The 15705-nt window shown below is 35.8% G+C and overlaps 2 protein-coding genes across 3 annotated transcripts in view; both read right to left on the reverse strand.

Moving 5' to 3' along the window:
• LOC144548688 (putative disease resistance RPP8-like protein 2) overlaps window positions 1-15705 on the reverse strand; it is an 84705-nt gene that overhangs the window by 59422 nt on the left and 9578 nt on the right. The window lies entirely within an intron of this gene.
• LOC144548608 (uncharacterized) lies at window positions 876-5007 on the reverse strand. 2 transcript variants are annotated; one of them, XM_078297319.1, is made up of 3 exons: window positions 4760-5006; window positions 3522-4391; window positions 876-2276 (listed from the first exon to the last, which is right to left on the reverse strand). In XM_078297319.1, the coding sequence occupies exons 1-3, from the start codon at window positions 4937-4939 to the stop codon at window positions 1581-1583; spliced, it is 1746 nt and encodes a 581-aa protein (XP_078153445.1). In that variant the 5' UTR covers window positions 4940-5006; the 3' UTR covers window positions 876-1580. The 2 variants fall into 2 exon arrangements, with proteins under 2 accessions (XP_078153445.1, XP_078153446.1); XM_078297320.1 differs by having other exon boundaries at window positions 1884-2116; window positions 4760-5007.

Consider the following 15705-nt stretch of genomic DNA (forward strand, 5'->3'; position numbering starts at 1 on the left):
AGAAGAATCGTCCTAATATAAAACAGATTAATTAATTAAAATTTTTGAAGTGGGTAGCTTCTTTTGTCTAATTTGCAAGCTAATAATCAAATTTTGAACTATAGGTAAACAGGTTGCTATTAATGTTATATTAATGTGCCAGGCTCTGTAGAAAATGCATGCAAATTCAATACAACAATTGGAGAAAATATCTACCATCCTAAATAAAGAAACTAACATAAATTTAAAGAAAATAAATTACGTTGGTAACTTTAAATGGTGGAGATGAGGGCTCGACGGAGCATGGAGGCATGACTTCGTTCACTGGAAAAAGAAAACATGACGCTTTTTCATTGTGGGAAGGAGGCGCGGATCGATGAAAGGAGAAAAGCCAATTTCTTCATTGCTGGGAGAAGAAGCGGACATGGCGACTCTGTCTACTATAGTTTTCCAACTAAACACTAAAAACAAATATACAAACTTGCCATTAGATAAAAAATAAACCAGTTAAAGAATATTTAAGAAACAAATCAAGAATCAGACAATTAGATTCTATATAAAACATAAATAAAACAATATTTTATCGTCAGTTCATCTTCAGCTGCATCAAGCTTAACAATTTGTATAGGCTTTTCTTCTAGTTGAAGAAGTAAATAAGTTTAAGAGAATTAAAAAAAAAAAAAAAAAAAACTAACCTCAACTGGACCACTATCACCACTAACACAAATTACAAATTATTTCATCAAAATTTTCTTTATATCAAGCAAACCCACAATTTGCTGTGCATGCAACTGATAATCCGTTTCTAGAAAACAACACATGCTACAAAAAGATCAGTACGTACAAATTTACGACAGACATAACCAGAGCCAACAAAATAAGAATGAAAAAGCACTGATGCAAAGTATATAGGAGATTTGCAGGATCCAAAAGAGGCTTTACTCCATTTGGTCAAATCAGTCACCTAAATTTAACTAACTTCGTGAAGGATAACAATATAACATATGGCTTTGCACATAGCCAAACGCTATAAGGATAACAATATAACATATGGCTTTGCACATAGCCTAACACAATAAGTAATATGATTTGCACAAATTCTCATCCACATGGATTAATAAGTCTAAATTAATTAGCATTGGCACAAATTCAAGATAACAATATGTACTGTAAGCAAATTCTTTTCTTTCGTGATAATGTCTTATTTTTCATATCATTGTTTTTTATCCAAAATTCTGATAGAATGGGGGGATTGATACTTTTTTGATAGAACAAACATGTTCTCAAATATAGCCTTTTAAAAGAAATTTCCTATAGTTGATTTAATATAAGTCAACAATTTTTTCATTTGAGTTGAACTGAGCTTAAGTGTTACCAACATATTTTGGAATACAATCACAAATTTGGCGCATATATTATTTGCATTAAAAAAAACAAGTACACACAAGTTTCAACATACACAAGTGCAATTTTTTTACTGAAAGAATAAAAACAGCTGGAACGACTAAAATAATCAGTTACAAACATATCCATTAACTTATTAATTGTTTGTGTGATTAACATAACCACTGATAGAGAAAATCAAGGAATAGCTTTGCTGGTTATGCTAGTGCAAAAAGGAAGATAAACAATAATGACCACATCATCATTTGGAACACAACCGCCTTTTTTAAACCAGAACCGACAATAAATTTATCGCCGTTTTCAGATTCTGTACTATCAGTAAATTCTTCCGACCCAGGACTGGAAATTTGTTTTGTTGATTTTAGACCATAAAGAATTATTCCAAATATGAATTTATGAAGCTCAATAAAATAATACATGAAGGGTGAGCCCATGTGGAGAGTGGAAAGAAGAACGATGATGGCGATGGGCAAGCTAACAGGAGCAAGCATCACATATGAACCTAATCCAAATGCCAACACCATACAACCTGCAGCCCCAATAAATGTGTACGATGCGTAATGGAGATCAACAGCATCCGGATCTGCTAGAGCACTCGAAACAAGAGTAACTAAGCTTACAAATGCTTGTACAAATGAGTAGGTGTTTGCTAAGATAAATGCCTTGAACATGTATTTCCTCCCCAGAATTGGTGCACCACTGTCTTGGCTATAACCTCCGGGGATTGCGAATGCTGCAGTAAATGTTACAGTTGTAATAAGTACAGAACCAAGTCCAATAACTTGAGTTCTCTCCCATTTATTTTGGTATGGTTGCATGATATCATCGAACCACTCTGGAGTAAAATGACGACCATAACTCTCAACATAGGAGTTAATTTTGCGTTGCATATCCTGTAATATATAATGATATATTTATTAAATAAAACATCGAATAGTGTCAACTGGTAAATTTATTGTTAAATTATTTCGTCGGATAATATATTATGGATACCACTCGTACATTTATTGTTAAATCTTTTTATGAATGGCTCGATTTTGGACGTGTTCGATCAGGATCTGACAACGGATTAAATTTGGCAATCAAAGATACCACTACAAACATAAGGATCAGGTCTTTTTTCTTTTCTTTTTTTTTTTTTGAAAAACTTCACAGAGGCTACTATTAATACAAATGTTAAAGTTGTCCTATATTTAATTCTTGAAGCTGCAATGATAAGATTTGACTATTTTATCTTAAAAGTTCAATAGATTTTGTGTGACGTTAATGCCACTAACTGGCACATATCCAGCCTTGTTTTCTGTGATGGTTTCAAGCCTGAAGTTGTTTGATCAAATGTCTTGATATGTGGTATTGAATATTGATCCTATTTGGCTTATTTTACTGTTTCAACATAAGTAGGGTTAAAGAGAGACTCTCTTTAAATTCAAAATTGTCCTTTTGCTCATTCGAAATTGTGCAACTTGTAAATTTCTTATTTTGGTTTATTATGAGATGACAATCATGATACGAAGAAAGGAAAGAACCAGCAGTAAATATAATGGTTGCTATTATATTTATGCCAATTGATCCCTATGTCTTATGTATATATATTTACACTATTTTTATGTTAATTTGGACACTAGGCACTTGGTATTTACAGTTATATTGTGGTACTTTAAGAACTTTTATAACGTTCTGTGTTTGCTTTGAACAAGACTCTTTCTAACTAACACTATCTAATACAGTTATAATATGATTTCCTTTTTTAAAAAATCGGCTTTCATATCTAAAAAGAGAGAATAATTGGTTCTCATATTGAAAATTTATAGTAAATCTTTGACTTTTTCTCATTTGAGGATTTACTCTGCAGTTTTCTAAAATAACAGTTATGATTTTTGCATTGAAAAAATTAACGACAATAAGGATGAAGAATGCCAAAAGCAAATTTACAAGGAGAACATCGTAGTAAAAATCAAATAGAGAATAAGGCCTGGTGAGCGAAAGAACTGATTTACTAGTATGTTTTTTTGCATTCAATCTGTTATTGATCAACCTAATCCTCTTATGTGTGTTTTGCATGCTTGGGAAGAAAATACGAATTGATTTCAAATTACATGAAATAAATTATGATGGTGATTGAGTTAATTTAGGAATACCTTAGTAGCATTTTCCTCTATTTGACTCTTTGACAGATCAAATGGTGTTTGCGCTTGATTGTTTTCTACCTTAGTAGCATCGTCGTCAGTCAGAATTTTATAAATAGCCTTCATAACTGACGTGTGCCCTTTGATCGCTGCTATGTGCAATGGTGTATTTCCTTCGTGATCCCTTGCATTAATCAGGCTTGCACCCATTTCACTCGTAAATAACTCCGCGATGTTTTCTTCTGCAGCAAAGTGAAAAAGATTTTGTCCACTATAATCTAGCAGCTTGGCATCCTCAGGGTATTCTTTCATGAAATGCATAACCAATTTTATGTTGCCGACTTGTGCAGCTACATGAACCGGACACATTCCATTTGAGTATTGTTCACATGCCAGAGAAGGATAATCCTTTAACATGGTTTTAACCATAGAAGTATATCCTCCAACTGTAGCTATGTACAATGGAGACAGTCCCTCCATGTTAACCATGCATGCCACTCTTTGATCCAAGTTCATCAATTCACGGACAACAGTTCCATGGCCATGTTGGGCAGCCACGTGCAAGGCAGTGTCTCCGTTTTTGTTCGTTTCTCGCAGGGCATCTTTGAGGACATTTGGATTATGTCGAATGAGAGCTTGAATGATCAGTAAGTTACCAACCTTTGCAGCACAATGGAGGGGCGTCTCTGAATCCTTGTTGTGCGTGTTCAGAAGGGACCTATCTCTTTGAAATACCATCAAAGCAAGCTCGTTGTGCATCTTAGTGACAAGTAGGTGAAGCAGAGTGTCTCCAAAATGTGTTGCACTTCCAAGCTCGTGCTGGACAGCATGCTGATCTGCCTCCATTTGTTGGTAAGTGGGGTGAAATGGGTCTATTGTCACCTGAGTTGGTAAACCAAAAGTTCATGAATGAACACCATCAAATATTTTTGCATGCAATTAAAATTACAACAATATAAATATTGTTGATAACGATAATGATTAATTATATGTAGATGATGATTGATAACGATGATGATATATATATAAGAAGAAGCAGAAAAGTAATTTAAGAATGTACGTATTCGAGTTAATTTTATGTACATCATATACCTTAGTGCAAATTTAGAATAATATATATTCGGTGATTGTTAAAGAAGATAAGAAAAAATTTCAATGATATATAGTATTTCTTGATGGCGCCAACATGTGTGCTTCTCTGTATAGTTAATTAGCAAGAAATAAATAAATATATAGTTTCTTAAATTTACCTGGCAAAAAGTTCCTTCTTCAGACTGTAATCCAAGACGATGTATTAAGACATCCCTGTTGCCTTTTATTGCTGCTGCGAGAAGATCAACAGGCATAACTGGGCGTAATTCGGGCACCATTTTACCTTCAATTGGTGCTCTTAATCTTTCGCAAAGTAATTTTGAGGATGGCATGGCCATTAGTATATATAACGTTAATTTAGCTTGAATTATATATATTGCTCTTACTCAATTGCAGAGTATATATAGCTTGGATAGATGGTTGGGATTTTTATAGTGGATCGAAATGAAGGTCAAACGTGTTATATTTTTCTAAATTAACTTATGACCCGTAGCTTTGCTTCATCTTCTAAGTAAATATATATTAATTCTTCATTGATGCTCGATTCATCCTAAACCTAATTAATATATAAGAAAATCGACCCAAACTAAGATGCATTTCACCTCCTCAGAAATCACTATTTCAAAAAGTCACTGTAATATTTCTTTTGATTAAACGCATATTTTCTACGTGTAGAAATCTAAATTTAGTTAGAGATATATATACTCAATCGCCACATGTATTGCCACACGTAATATCAAAAATTGAGTAAATGGAATTAGCATTAAATTTTTGTTACCTTATCTCTCTAGCTTTGATTGGCGCATAATTCATGTGCTTAATCACATGAACAATTAATTATATTTTGATGACAGAAAAATATAGAAGTGTCCATTTATTATCTTCAAAAATAGTTGTTGATATTATCAAATTTTTATTATTTTTTTCCTGTGGCGCTCAATTTCTCAAAGGAGATCAATAATTTGATTGGTATAAGAAAGGAATGAAGATTGAAAAAAGAAAGAAATGAAGATCAGAAAATATTGTAATCGGAAAAATATTGCAAATTCGTTTTTATTCTCCTTTTTTCAATATCATTGTTCTCATTTTTACGCTGTGAGTAAATTTGTAAGATAATTTAGGAAATAGTACATGTCACATTGTCAAATGTAGCAATCCATTTTTTTTTTAATTTGTTAGATTATATATATTGATGTAAGGATAAAAAATAGAAAAATTGAAAGAAAACAAAAAAAAGGTAAAACATTAATAGCGCCTTTCTTATTGCAGCACTGCAAATTTAAGGCTATTTAATTTTAAGGGTAATTATAATATCCCCCACCTATCCATCCCCCAACTAACTTTCTATTTTAATTATAACTATAACTACTATTTCTAACAACCTTTATTTCTTTCTTTTTTCTCCCTTTCTCTTCCACCTCTATTTTCCTCTTTCACCTCCACCTCCCTCTCCCACCTCCGCCTCCCACCTCCCTCTCTCACCTTCACCTCACCTCACCTCCGCCTCTACCTCCCTCTCCCACCACCGCATCCCACCTCCTCCTCCACCTCCGTTTTTCCATTGATAAGTTTCCCTCCCTCTCCCATCTCGAAATGATAAATACAATAAGCTCCCTCCCTCTTACACTTTCGCCTCGGTTTTTTCCCTCTATGCCTGCTGCTCCTGCTCTTGCGAACGTTCTGCCGGAGATCATCCGTCACTCCATCCCAATCAAGCACGCCTCTGCCAGGAATGAATACTTCAATATGTGTGAATGAATACTTCAATGTGTTTGAATGAATACTAGAACACGTCTCTACCGGGTCAGATCCGTCACTGTCGATCGTATCAAAATAATATTGTATATGTATATGCAATTAATCTTTTTCATGTTTATGTTCCTCTTCCTCATGAAGTAGCGAGTTTTGCAAAGAACAAAGCTTTATTAATGGTGAATTAGGCCACTGCGTATTAAATAAATGACATAAAAACAAATTTTGAAAAAAATAGAGATTATTGAATGAATACTTCAATGTGTATAAATGAATACTTAATATCTTATGGATGAATACTTGCATGACAAGATATTAATACTTGTGCAACAGACAACTCGAAAGTATGTCATCATGGATCTCATTTGAAAAGATAAAATTGTGTAGAAAACGTTCGTGGTTTTAGATTTGCAAAATTCTTTCCAGATCGTCAGAAATATTGGTTAGATTGAACGGAGAAAAAAAAAACTCACCTCTAAAAACATGTAAAAAATGGATGAGTGATGTGTCCAGTTTTTATATTTACACTTACACGATGAGGATTAATACTTTCTCGATAAGAGATGAATACTTGTGCAACGGACAACTCGAAAGTATGTCATCATGGATCTCATTTGAAAGATAAAATTGTGTAGAAAACGTTCGTGGTTTTAGATTTGCAAAATTCCTCATAGATCGTTAGAAATATTGGTTATATTGAACGGAGAAAAAAAAACCACCTCTAAAAACGTGTAAAAGATGGATGAGTGATGTGTCCAGTTTTTATATTTGCACTTGCACGATGAGGATGAATACTTTCTCGATAAGGATGAATACTTGTACAACGGACAACTCGAAAGTATATCATCATGGATCTCATTTTAAAGATAAAATTATGTCAAAAACATTCGTGGTTTTAGATTTGCAAAATTCCTCACCGATCGTCAAAAATATTGATTAAATTGAACGAAGAAAAAAAATCTCACCTCTAAAAACGTGTCCAGTTTTTTTTTTTTTAAAATACTTGATATATTAGGTATGAATACTTGATGTGTTATAGATTAATACTTGATACATTATAGATGAATACTTGCGCGTGTCAGTTGTAAAATCTTTCAAATATTATGTGGTCCCCAAATAGTAAGTGATCCTCCTAGGTAGTTAGTAGTTATTGAAGTAGTTAATGACTGGGGGATGAAATGTGGGATTGTTACGGGGGGATAGTTTGATTTTCTCATTCTAACTATATCATGTGGCAGTAAGTGTAGCAAGTACATGTCTAAGTAAATTTAGAATTTTACATATAAAAGAAAATAAAAAAGATACATTGAATAATAAGAAAGCAAGCGGTTTGATTGAAGGATTCAATCTAAAATTTCAAATTTAGTATATATTTTTCATTTGTGTTGTAAATAATTCTATAAAAAAATTGTGTATGCTGACATACAAAGAATATTGTTGTATAAAGACAGTCATTTGTCTTTTATTATTATTTATTATTTGTCTCTATGTTGAATTTTAATGTTAAATCTTATAATATGTCCCTTTGTAACGCACGGGCACAATATTAGTGTGTGTGTATATATCGTCAATACATAGAAATTCATTACAAACATAAGATTTAACAAGCTTAATTGGCTATTTCAAAAATTTGTATGGGTACACTAGAAATTTTCCCAAATAAAAAATTCTCTTACTCATCAAGGAACGGTACGATGAATTGACGCTTAGGCATCTAGCAAGTAGCGATCGGGACAACAGCGCGCAATTAATACCCTTCCATAGGCACAAGATTTATAAGATGTGAGGGATTATTCAATCTTCTAAAGTTAGGTCAGAAATTGACACTGTGACACTAAGTAGTTTATCCAGATGGGATGCTGATATGTGCATTGGCAGATACATATCCAAATTGAGATAGGCAAGTGTCTATCTCTGAATTTGAAATTTTTATTTCGATCCAGTTTTAATTGTTAAATGTGCTTACCACTGATTTGATATAGTGCCTACCACTGATTTTAGTTATTTCGATTCTTGAACCAATTCCTTCTGAGTTTTGGTTGATTATGTGTATTTCATTTTTTTAGATATGCGATATCCTATTTCGTAATTAAATATAATGAAAGAGAATAAGAAAACAAGAAAGATATGACGGTGCAACTTATTATTACAATTCTAAGAAATGGGTTCGCCGAATTTTTTGTGCCTTTAATTATTCAACACTTATATTTCAATTAAATATTTATCTAAACTTTGACTTCAATTTGCTAATTGTTTAAGAACAGTACCACTTTGAATTGTGCCAAATAAATTTTTAAATAGTTTACTAAAAATATTTTAATGTTGTGTCAATTGATTTTATAATTATAACATATTTTGTAATAAACATAGTTATAGGGATTGAGTTGTAATTGTGTACCTGATAAGTTAATAGACTTGAACCCGATTAGCTAGTTGAATCTGATTAATGCCCTACCCAAACAGAAATCTTGAATCAAAGAAGGAACTTCATTTTTTTGGAGTTCACCAAGGAGCGAATGGCAACGCAACCCCAAGGCGAATGGAGGATTATCCAAAGGCGTAGGAGGTTTCCCGACCACTGGAAGACAACCACAGCCACCGCAGAGCAACCACCACAAATCAAGCCTTACATCCCCTACCACACCTTCCCTTCCTATGCCCAGATAATGTCAAACCCTAGGTCAGCCTCCACTTAACACCTCGCCAGCAACCTCACCACCACAACCCGTCCACCTTCTCCTACTTCACCTACACCCACTGCTAGCCCCACCTACTACACATCCCCCCCCATAGTCCCACCACCTTACGCTTCCCACCATCTTCCCGTTATGAGGAATGGCGAGGCAAGTGCTTTTGTTGCTGCCGCTTAGGCCATACCATCGCTACTTGCCATACCAATTGAAATGCGATAAATGCTGGAATGATGGTCACCCTAGCACAAGATGCCTGCAACTAAACCCTAACATGGCCGCCAAAACCATTGTCCCCTCTGCCATGTCAACTGACCGCGCCGAGCCTATGTTTGATGAGCTTCTTATAGGTTCATTGGTTCATTCCCCTATGCACCGACCACTATGCCGCCCAATAAGCCTATGGTTGTTACGTGCTACATAGAGCGCGACCAGGAATACCACAGTGAAATACAAAACCTCAAAACGGCGGTCATCATAACAATAGATGGCTTTCCTGGTGATTTACATGTTGACTAAGTGGCAGAGCTAGTGGCAAGGTCTCAACTAGTCTCAAAAGAGGAACTTCGGGTCAACAAGCTCTCCCAAGGCCAGTACCTCATTCTCTTACCGGCATCCCTTGCACCGGTAACCCTCATTGAGGCCATACCATAATCTGTATGGAAATAAGGCGTGGCTTTCAAGACTTGGAGCCCCAGACTTGATGCATCCTTGGCAATGCCGACTTTCAAAGCCATTGTAAATCTAGTCGGGGTTTCCACCGGAACTCAGGAAGGAGAAGTATATAGCGAGGATGGTAAGCCAGTTTGGTTTATATTTGGGAACTATCGCACCTGAGATGCCAGAGGACGTTTCAAACTGGTGGGCGGTTGTAGCCACGATTGATATGTCTGACATACCGCACAATGTCACCACCATCACCGAAGGAGTCAAGGTTAATGTTCCTGTTCGGCTCCATAAATGGAAGGAAACAGTGGTTTATGAGGAGAATGAAATTCCTGAACCCCCCCAGGAGTTCACTGGCCCAACCATCATCCACACGGAATCTTCCTCTGATGAAGGTGACGCTTGCTCTGAGGAAATCTTTTTTATCCCCCGCACATTGCTAGTTGAGATATGTCGAGGACGAGATCTCTCGATCCATTAGAGAACACCCGGCGGTGACGTGGGGTTTCTCCAAGCTCGGCTGAGATAGTAGTTGCTACACAGGATTCAACAAAGATAGCCACAGTAAATCTATGGAGTGCAAAAGATCAGGATCAGGTAGAGCAGAACCTGCCTAGTGTAGAAGATCAGGATCCGCTGTGGTAACATATTGATATGCGTCAAATATGTCACTATTTTCCATATCACTCTTGTAGTGTCACTATTTTTCCATATTGATATGCGTCAAATACTGTCTCTATATGGCAAGATTATAGGACATTTACAACTCTAATACAACACTCCAATTGAAGGTATTTGGAGCACTCTAGTAGTGTCTCTAAATAGCAAGATAATTGGACATTTACAACTTTCGTACAACATTCAAGCTGAAGGTGTTCGGAGCACTTTAGTATTATCTCTATATGGACAAATAATAGGGCATTTACAACACAGATACAACACTCCTAGTGAAGGTGTTTGGAGCACTCTAGTAGTGTCTCCAAATTGCAAGATAATAGGGCATTTACAACCCCAATATAGCACTCCAATTGAAGGTGTTTGGAGCACTCTTGTTGTGTCTCTAGATGGCAAGATAACAGGGCATTTACATCTCTAATACAACACTCCAATTGAAGTTGTTTGGAGCACTATAGTAGTGTTTCTATATAGACAGGTAATCCAGCATTTACAACCTTAATACAACTCTCCAATTGAAGGTGTTTGGAGCACTCTAGTATTGTCTCTATATCGCAAGATAATAGGGTATTTACAACCCTAATACAATACTCCAATTGTAGGTGTACTCTAGTAGTGTCCCCAAATTGCAAAATAATATTGAATTTACAACCCCAATATAACACTCCAATTGCAGGTATTTGGAGCACTCTTGTAGTGTCTCTAGAAAAAGAGATAATAGGACATTTACAACCCCAATATGACACTCTAATTGAAGATGTTTGGAGCACTCTTGTAGTGTCTCTAGAAGAAGAGATAATAGGGCATTAACATCTCGAATACAACACTCCAATTGAAGGTGTTTCTATATAGACAGATCATCGGGCATTTACAACCCTAATACAACTCTCCAATTGAAGATGTTTGGAGCACTCTAGTAGTGTCTCTATATCGCAAGATAATAGAGCATTTACAATCCTAATACAATATTCCAATTGTAGGTGTTTGGTACACTCTAGCATTGTCCCTAAATTGCAAAATAAAGGGGAATTGACAACCCCAATATAACACTCCAATTGGAGTTGTTTGGTGCACTCTAGTAGTGTCTCCAAATTGCAAGATAATTGGGCATTTACAACCCCAATATAACACTCCAATTGAAGGTGTTTGGAGCATCCTTGTAGTATCTCCAGATGGCACGATAATAGGGCATTTACAACCCTAATACAAGACTCCAATTCAGGTTGTTTGGTGCACTCTAGTAGTGCCTCTGTGTGACAAGATAATTGGGCATTTACAACCCTATTCCAACATTCCAATTGAAGGTGTTCAGTGTTATAATTAGGGGCACCACTAATTGCTTGTATCATTGATTTCTAACCGATTGGTATACAAGTCATGTTTGGTCTCATCAATTGAACCATTATATTCTTCACCACCTTCTTCCTCATCGGTCAATTCATCTTCGGTATCAAGATCATTAAGACCAAAATTTAAATGTACCTCATTAGCGGAGCTAGTTGAGGCTTCAATTTCATCACCTTTCTTGTTGATGTTCCTTGATTTGACAAGGTCTTTAAGGAATTCGATGGTGGTCTCATCGGTGATATTCTTGCTTGCGATAATCGAGTCGACATCAATTCTCGAGAGACCTTCATCTACACTTGCCATCAATGCAAGGTTTGTCTCTTGTTCCTTTTCCGACTCCGAGTCGGATTGCTCCGCCTCGCTCTCATCCGAGAATAAGGCTTGCAAGCTATGTTGCATGGATACGGATACGGGTATCGTATCGGATACGATACGGATACGGGTATCGTATCGGATACGATACGGATACGGCGATATGGCAATTTTCAAAAATGAAGGATACGATACGGCTATTATATATATATTATTTTTTATTAATCTGTATATTACATTTAAATAATCATAAAAAATATAATTAAAAAGATGAATATATTACAAAAACTGAATCAATCTATAAAAAACTAAAGACTTAATATAAGATTAGATATTAAATAACAGAGTTACTGCAATGTAACACAAACAAAATCTTGTGGAGTGGATAAGGCTTTTGTCTGGGACTGGGCCTTCCCAAGTTCGAACCACAGCTTTGGCGGAAAAAAAAAATATTTCAGCTGGTGTATACGCGGTCCACAGGTGCGGGCACGGTTCACCAGCGCTGATATCCGTATCTCGCCCGTATCTAGCTGAAATAGTCGTATTGGATACGAGTCAACGCGTATTGCGACCGTATCAGAAAGTTTAGAGATACGCCACGTCATCCGATACGCCAGCTGGTGTATCGGATACGTATCGTGGCCGTATCGGACGCGTATCGGTATCCGATACAGGTACGGCGACTAAATAGCCATATCCGAGTAACACAGCTTGCAAGGCTTTGGCCTTTTTCTTGGCCTTGTACCAGTCCAATTGGAAGCAAGTTTGAGTGGTGTGCCCTTTTCTATGACATGCGAAGCACATCACTCTTTTGTTCTTCTCTTCTCGTTCCTTGTTGTAATTTCTTTCGAGATCAAGCATGTCTTGAAACATTTTGGATAGGAGAAGGGTGTTTTTGGAGGTTTCATGATCAATTTTGTTTATAAATTGATCATTTGAGAGACAAGTGTTTGAGGAGCTAGAAGGTTTTCGGTTTTGAGCCGGAAAGGCCATGGTTTTGAATTTTGAACTTTGCTTTGGGTTTCCGGATTGACGAAGTTTCTCTTCGAAGCTTCGTAAGTGTGCATAGAGGTCACCCGGGGTGAGTGAGTCGTGTGTGCCTTGAATTGCTTCTAGTGCACTCACCAAGCCGGACCATTTGTCTCTCATGAGCATGATTCTCAATAGCTTCCCTACAATTTTATTGTTAGAAAGCGGTTCTCCCAATTCGGTAAATTCATTTTGGATATGCATAAGTCTATTATACATATCCTCAATACTTTCGCCATCTTCAACCTTAAAGGTTTCAAATTTGGCTTCTAAACCAGTTAATTTGGTTCGTTTAATTTGAGTATTTCCCTCATACCGGTTTACAAGGGCATCCCACATTTCTTTTGCGGTTGAAGAGCTACCAAAGATTAAGGCAACCGATTCACTAACCAAGTTAATTATGACATTAATTGCAAGATCAACACGCCAATTGAAGGTATGTGCAGCACTCTAATAGTGCCTTATATGGCAATAGAATTGGGCTTTTACAACCCTAATACAACACTCCAATTGATGATGTTTGGGGCACACTAGTAATGTCTCTCTATGCCAATCTAATAGGGCATTTACTACCCAAAACAACAGTTCAATTGAAGGTGGGAGCACTCTAGTACTGTCTCTATATGGCAAGATAATATGACATTTACAACTCTAATACAATACTCAAATTGAAGGTGTTGGGAGCATTCTAGTAGTTTCTCTTGATAGTAAGATAATTGGGCATTTACAACTCTAATACATTATTCCAATTGAAGGTGTTCGGAGCACTTTTGTAGTGTCTTCAGATGGCAAGATAATTGGACATTTACAACCCTAATACAACACTCCAATTGAAGGAGTATGGAGCACTTTAGTAGTGTCTCTAGATGGACAAATAATAGGACATTTGCAACACTAGTACAACACGCCAATTGAAGGTATGTGGAGCACTCTAGTAGTGCCTTTATATGGCAATAGAATTGGGCATTTACAACCCTAATACAACACTCCAATTGATGGTGTTTGGAGCACTCTAGTATTGTCTCTATATGAACAGATAATAGGGCATTTACAACACAGATACAACACTCCTAGTGAATGTGTTTAGAGCACTCTAGTAGTGTCTCCAAATTACAAGATAATAGGGCATTTACAACCCCAATATAACACTCTAATTGAAGGTGTTTGGAGCACTTTTGTAGTGTCTATAGAAGGCAAGATAATAGGGCATTTACAACCCTAATACAACTCCAATTGAAGATGTTTGTAGCACTCTTGTAGTGTCTCCAAATTGCAAGATAATAGGGCATTTACAACCTCAAAATGACACTCTAATTGAAGGTGTTTGGAATACTCTTGTAGTGTCTCTAGATGGCAAGATAATAGGGCATTTACATCTCTAATAAAACACTTCAATTGAAGGTTTTTGTAGCACTATAGTTGGGCGAGTTGAGTCCGCTCTGAATTAAAGGGGACGACTCGGTTAATTATTTTTTCCGTTTCATTATATTTTTTTTATTAATTTAACATAATAAAACCATTTGAACCAAATAGAAGAATTCAAATTTGGAAGAATCCAAAACAGTTGTAAGCTTTTTTAACTCAAAATTGTCATTTTTTATTTTCAAAAAAAGGAGTATTCAACTATTTTTTAAAATAGTTGTATTTACTTAGAAGTGATTTTTAAATTGGTATCAATAACTCAGATTTACTTAGAAGAATTTAATCTCCAGACTATCTACAACCGAAATTTTTTTTTGCAAAAAGTGTGTTTGGATATTAATAAAAACTTCGGTGATAATTCGAAGGAAGTGAAGAAGGAATCCATTGTAAAATCAACTCAACTGAGCGCGTATGGTCCACTCTGAAATGGACGTGACGACTGAGAGACAATTAATTGTCGGTCAACAAAGCTTATCTTGGATCGTAAGGATTTCTTTATTTCAGTCCATTTCATATAGAAAGGATAAGTCCAGTTATTCTCTAAAAGCACGTGTGATTGGTTTGATGGTTTCTCTTTCTCCAGTGCTTGTTAATTTGAGAAAATGAGCTGAAGAGACAAAGAGGGGACCATCTATGAAGAAAGCAGTTGGAAATTAATCCTTCATTTATAAATTATTTTTCAGCAAATTAACATAATATGTCCACATATTTAAATTTCAAATAATTATTTTCAAAAAATATTCAGCATTTTATTTCTAGTAAGAATGACAGAAGAAAACCATTATATTTTTTGTATGGAATCAACTGTAAAATATATATCCATTTTTTTTGAAGTAAAGTATAAAAATAAATTTTCTGTCAATTTTATTCCACTCTAAAATAACTTTTTAATTTTTTTCCCCCCATTTTAATTTCTTTCCGCCTCCTTTTAATTATTCACAAATATACATTGTTAGTGATTGCTTTCATAATTTTCCTAAGAATATGCTACAGAACGGAGGGAAACCCCTTCATTAAAGAGAAATAATGGGAATGAAGGTGACCTCCATCTGCGTGGTTTGTCCACGTTGTTCTCTCATTCCATAAGAAGGCAATCGGAGAGGGATGAAAAGGAATGCTCTACTGTGGCGTGAGGAACACGAGGGACCATGAAACAATTTTTTCTCTCTCCCCCCCCCCCCCTTAGGGGTGTAAACGGATCGGATAATATC

The sequence above is a fragment of the Carex rostrata genome, chromosome 33, assembly GCF_964058835.1.
Source record: "Carex rostrata chromosome 33, lpCarRost1.2, whole genome shotgun sequence".
Lineage (NCBI taxonomy): Eukaryota > Viridiplantae > Streptophyta > Magnoliopsida > Poales > Cyperaceae > Carex > Carex rostrata.

What these genes read in the sequence shown, in the direction of transcription:
- LOC144548608 (XM_078297319.1), bottom strand. Translation starts at nt 4,939, where the DNA reads ATGGCCATGCCATCCTCAAAATTACTTTGCGAAAGATTAAGAGCACCA. An exon ending in AAGAAGGAACTTTTTGCCAG is followed by an intron (nt 4,392 to 4,759) that starts GTAAATTTAAGA and finishes TTACCAACTCAG; the next exon opens with GTGACAATAGACCCATTTCA. An exon ending in TAGAGGAAAATGCTACTAAG is followed by an intron (nt 2,277 to 3,521) that starts GTATTCCTAAAT and finishes TATATATTACAG; the next exon opens with GATATGCAACGCAAAATTAA.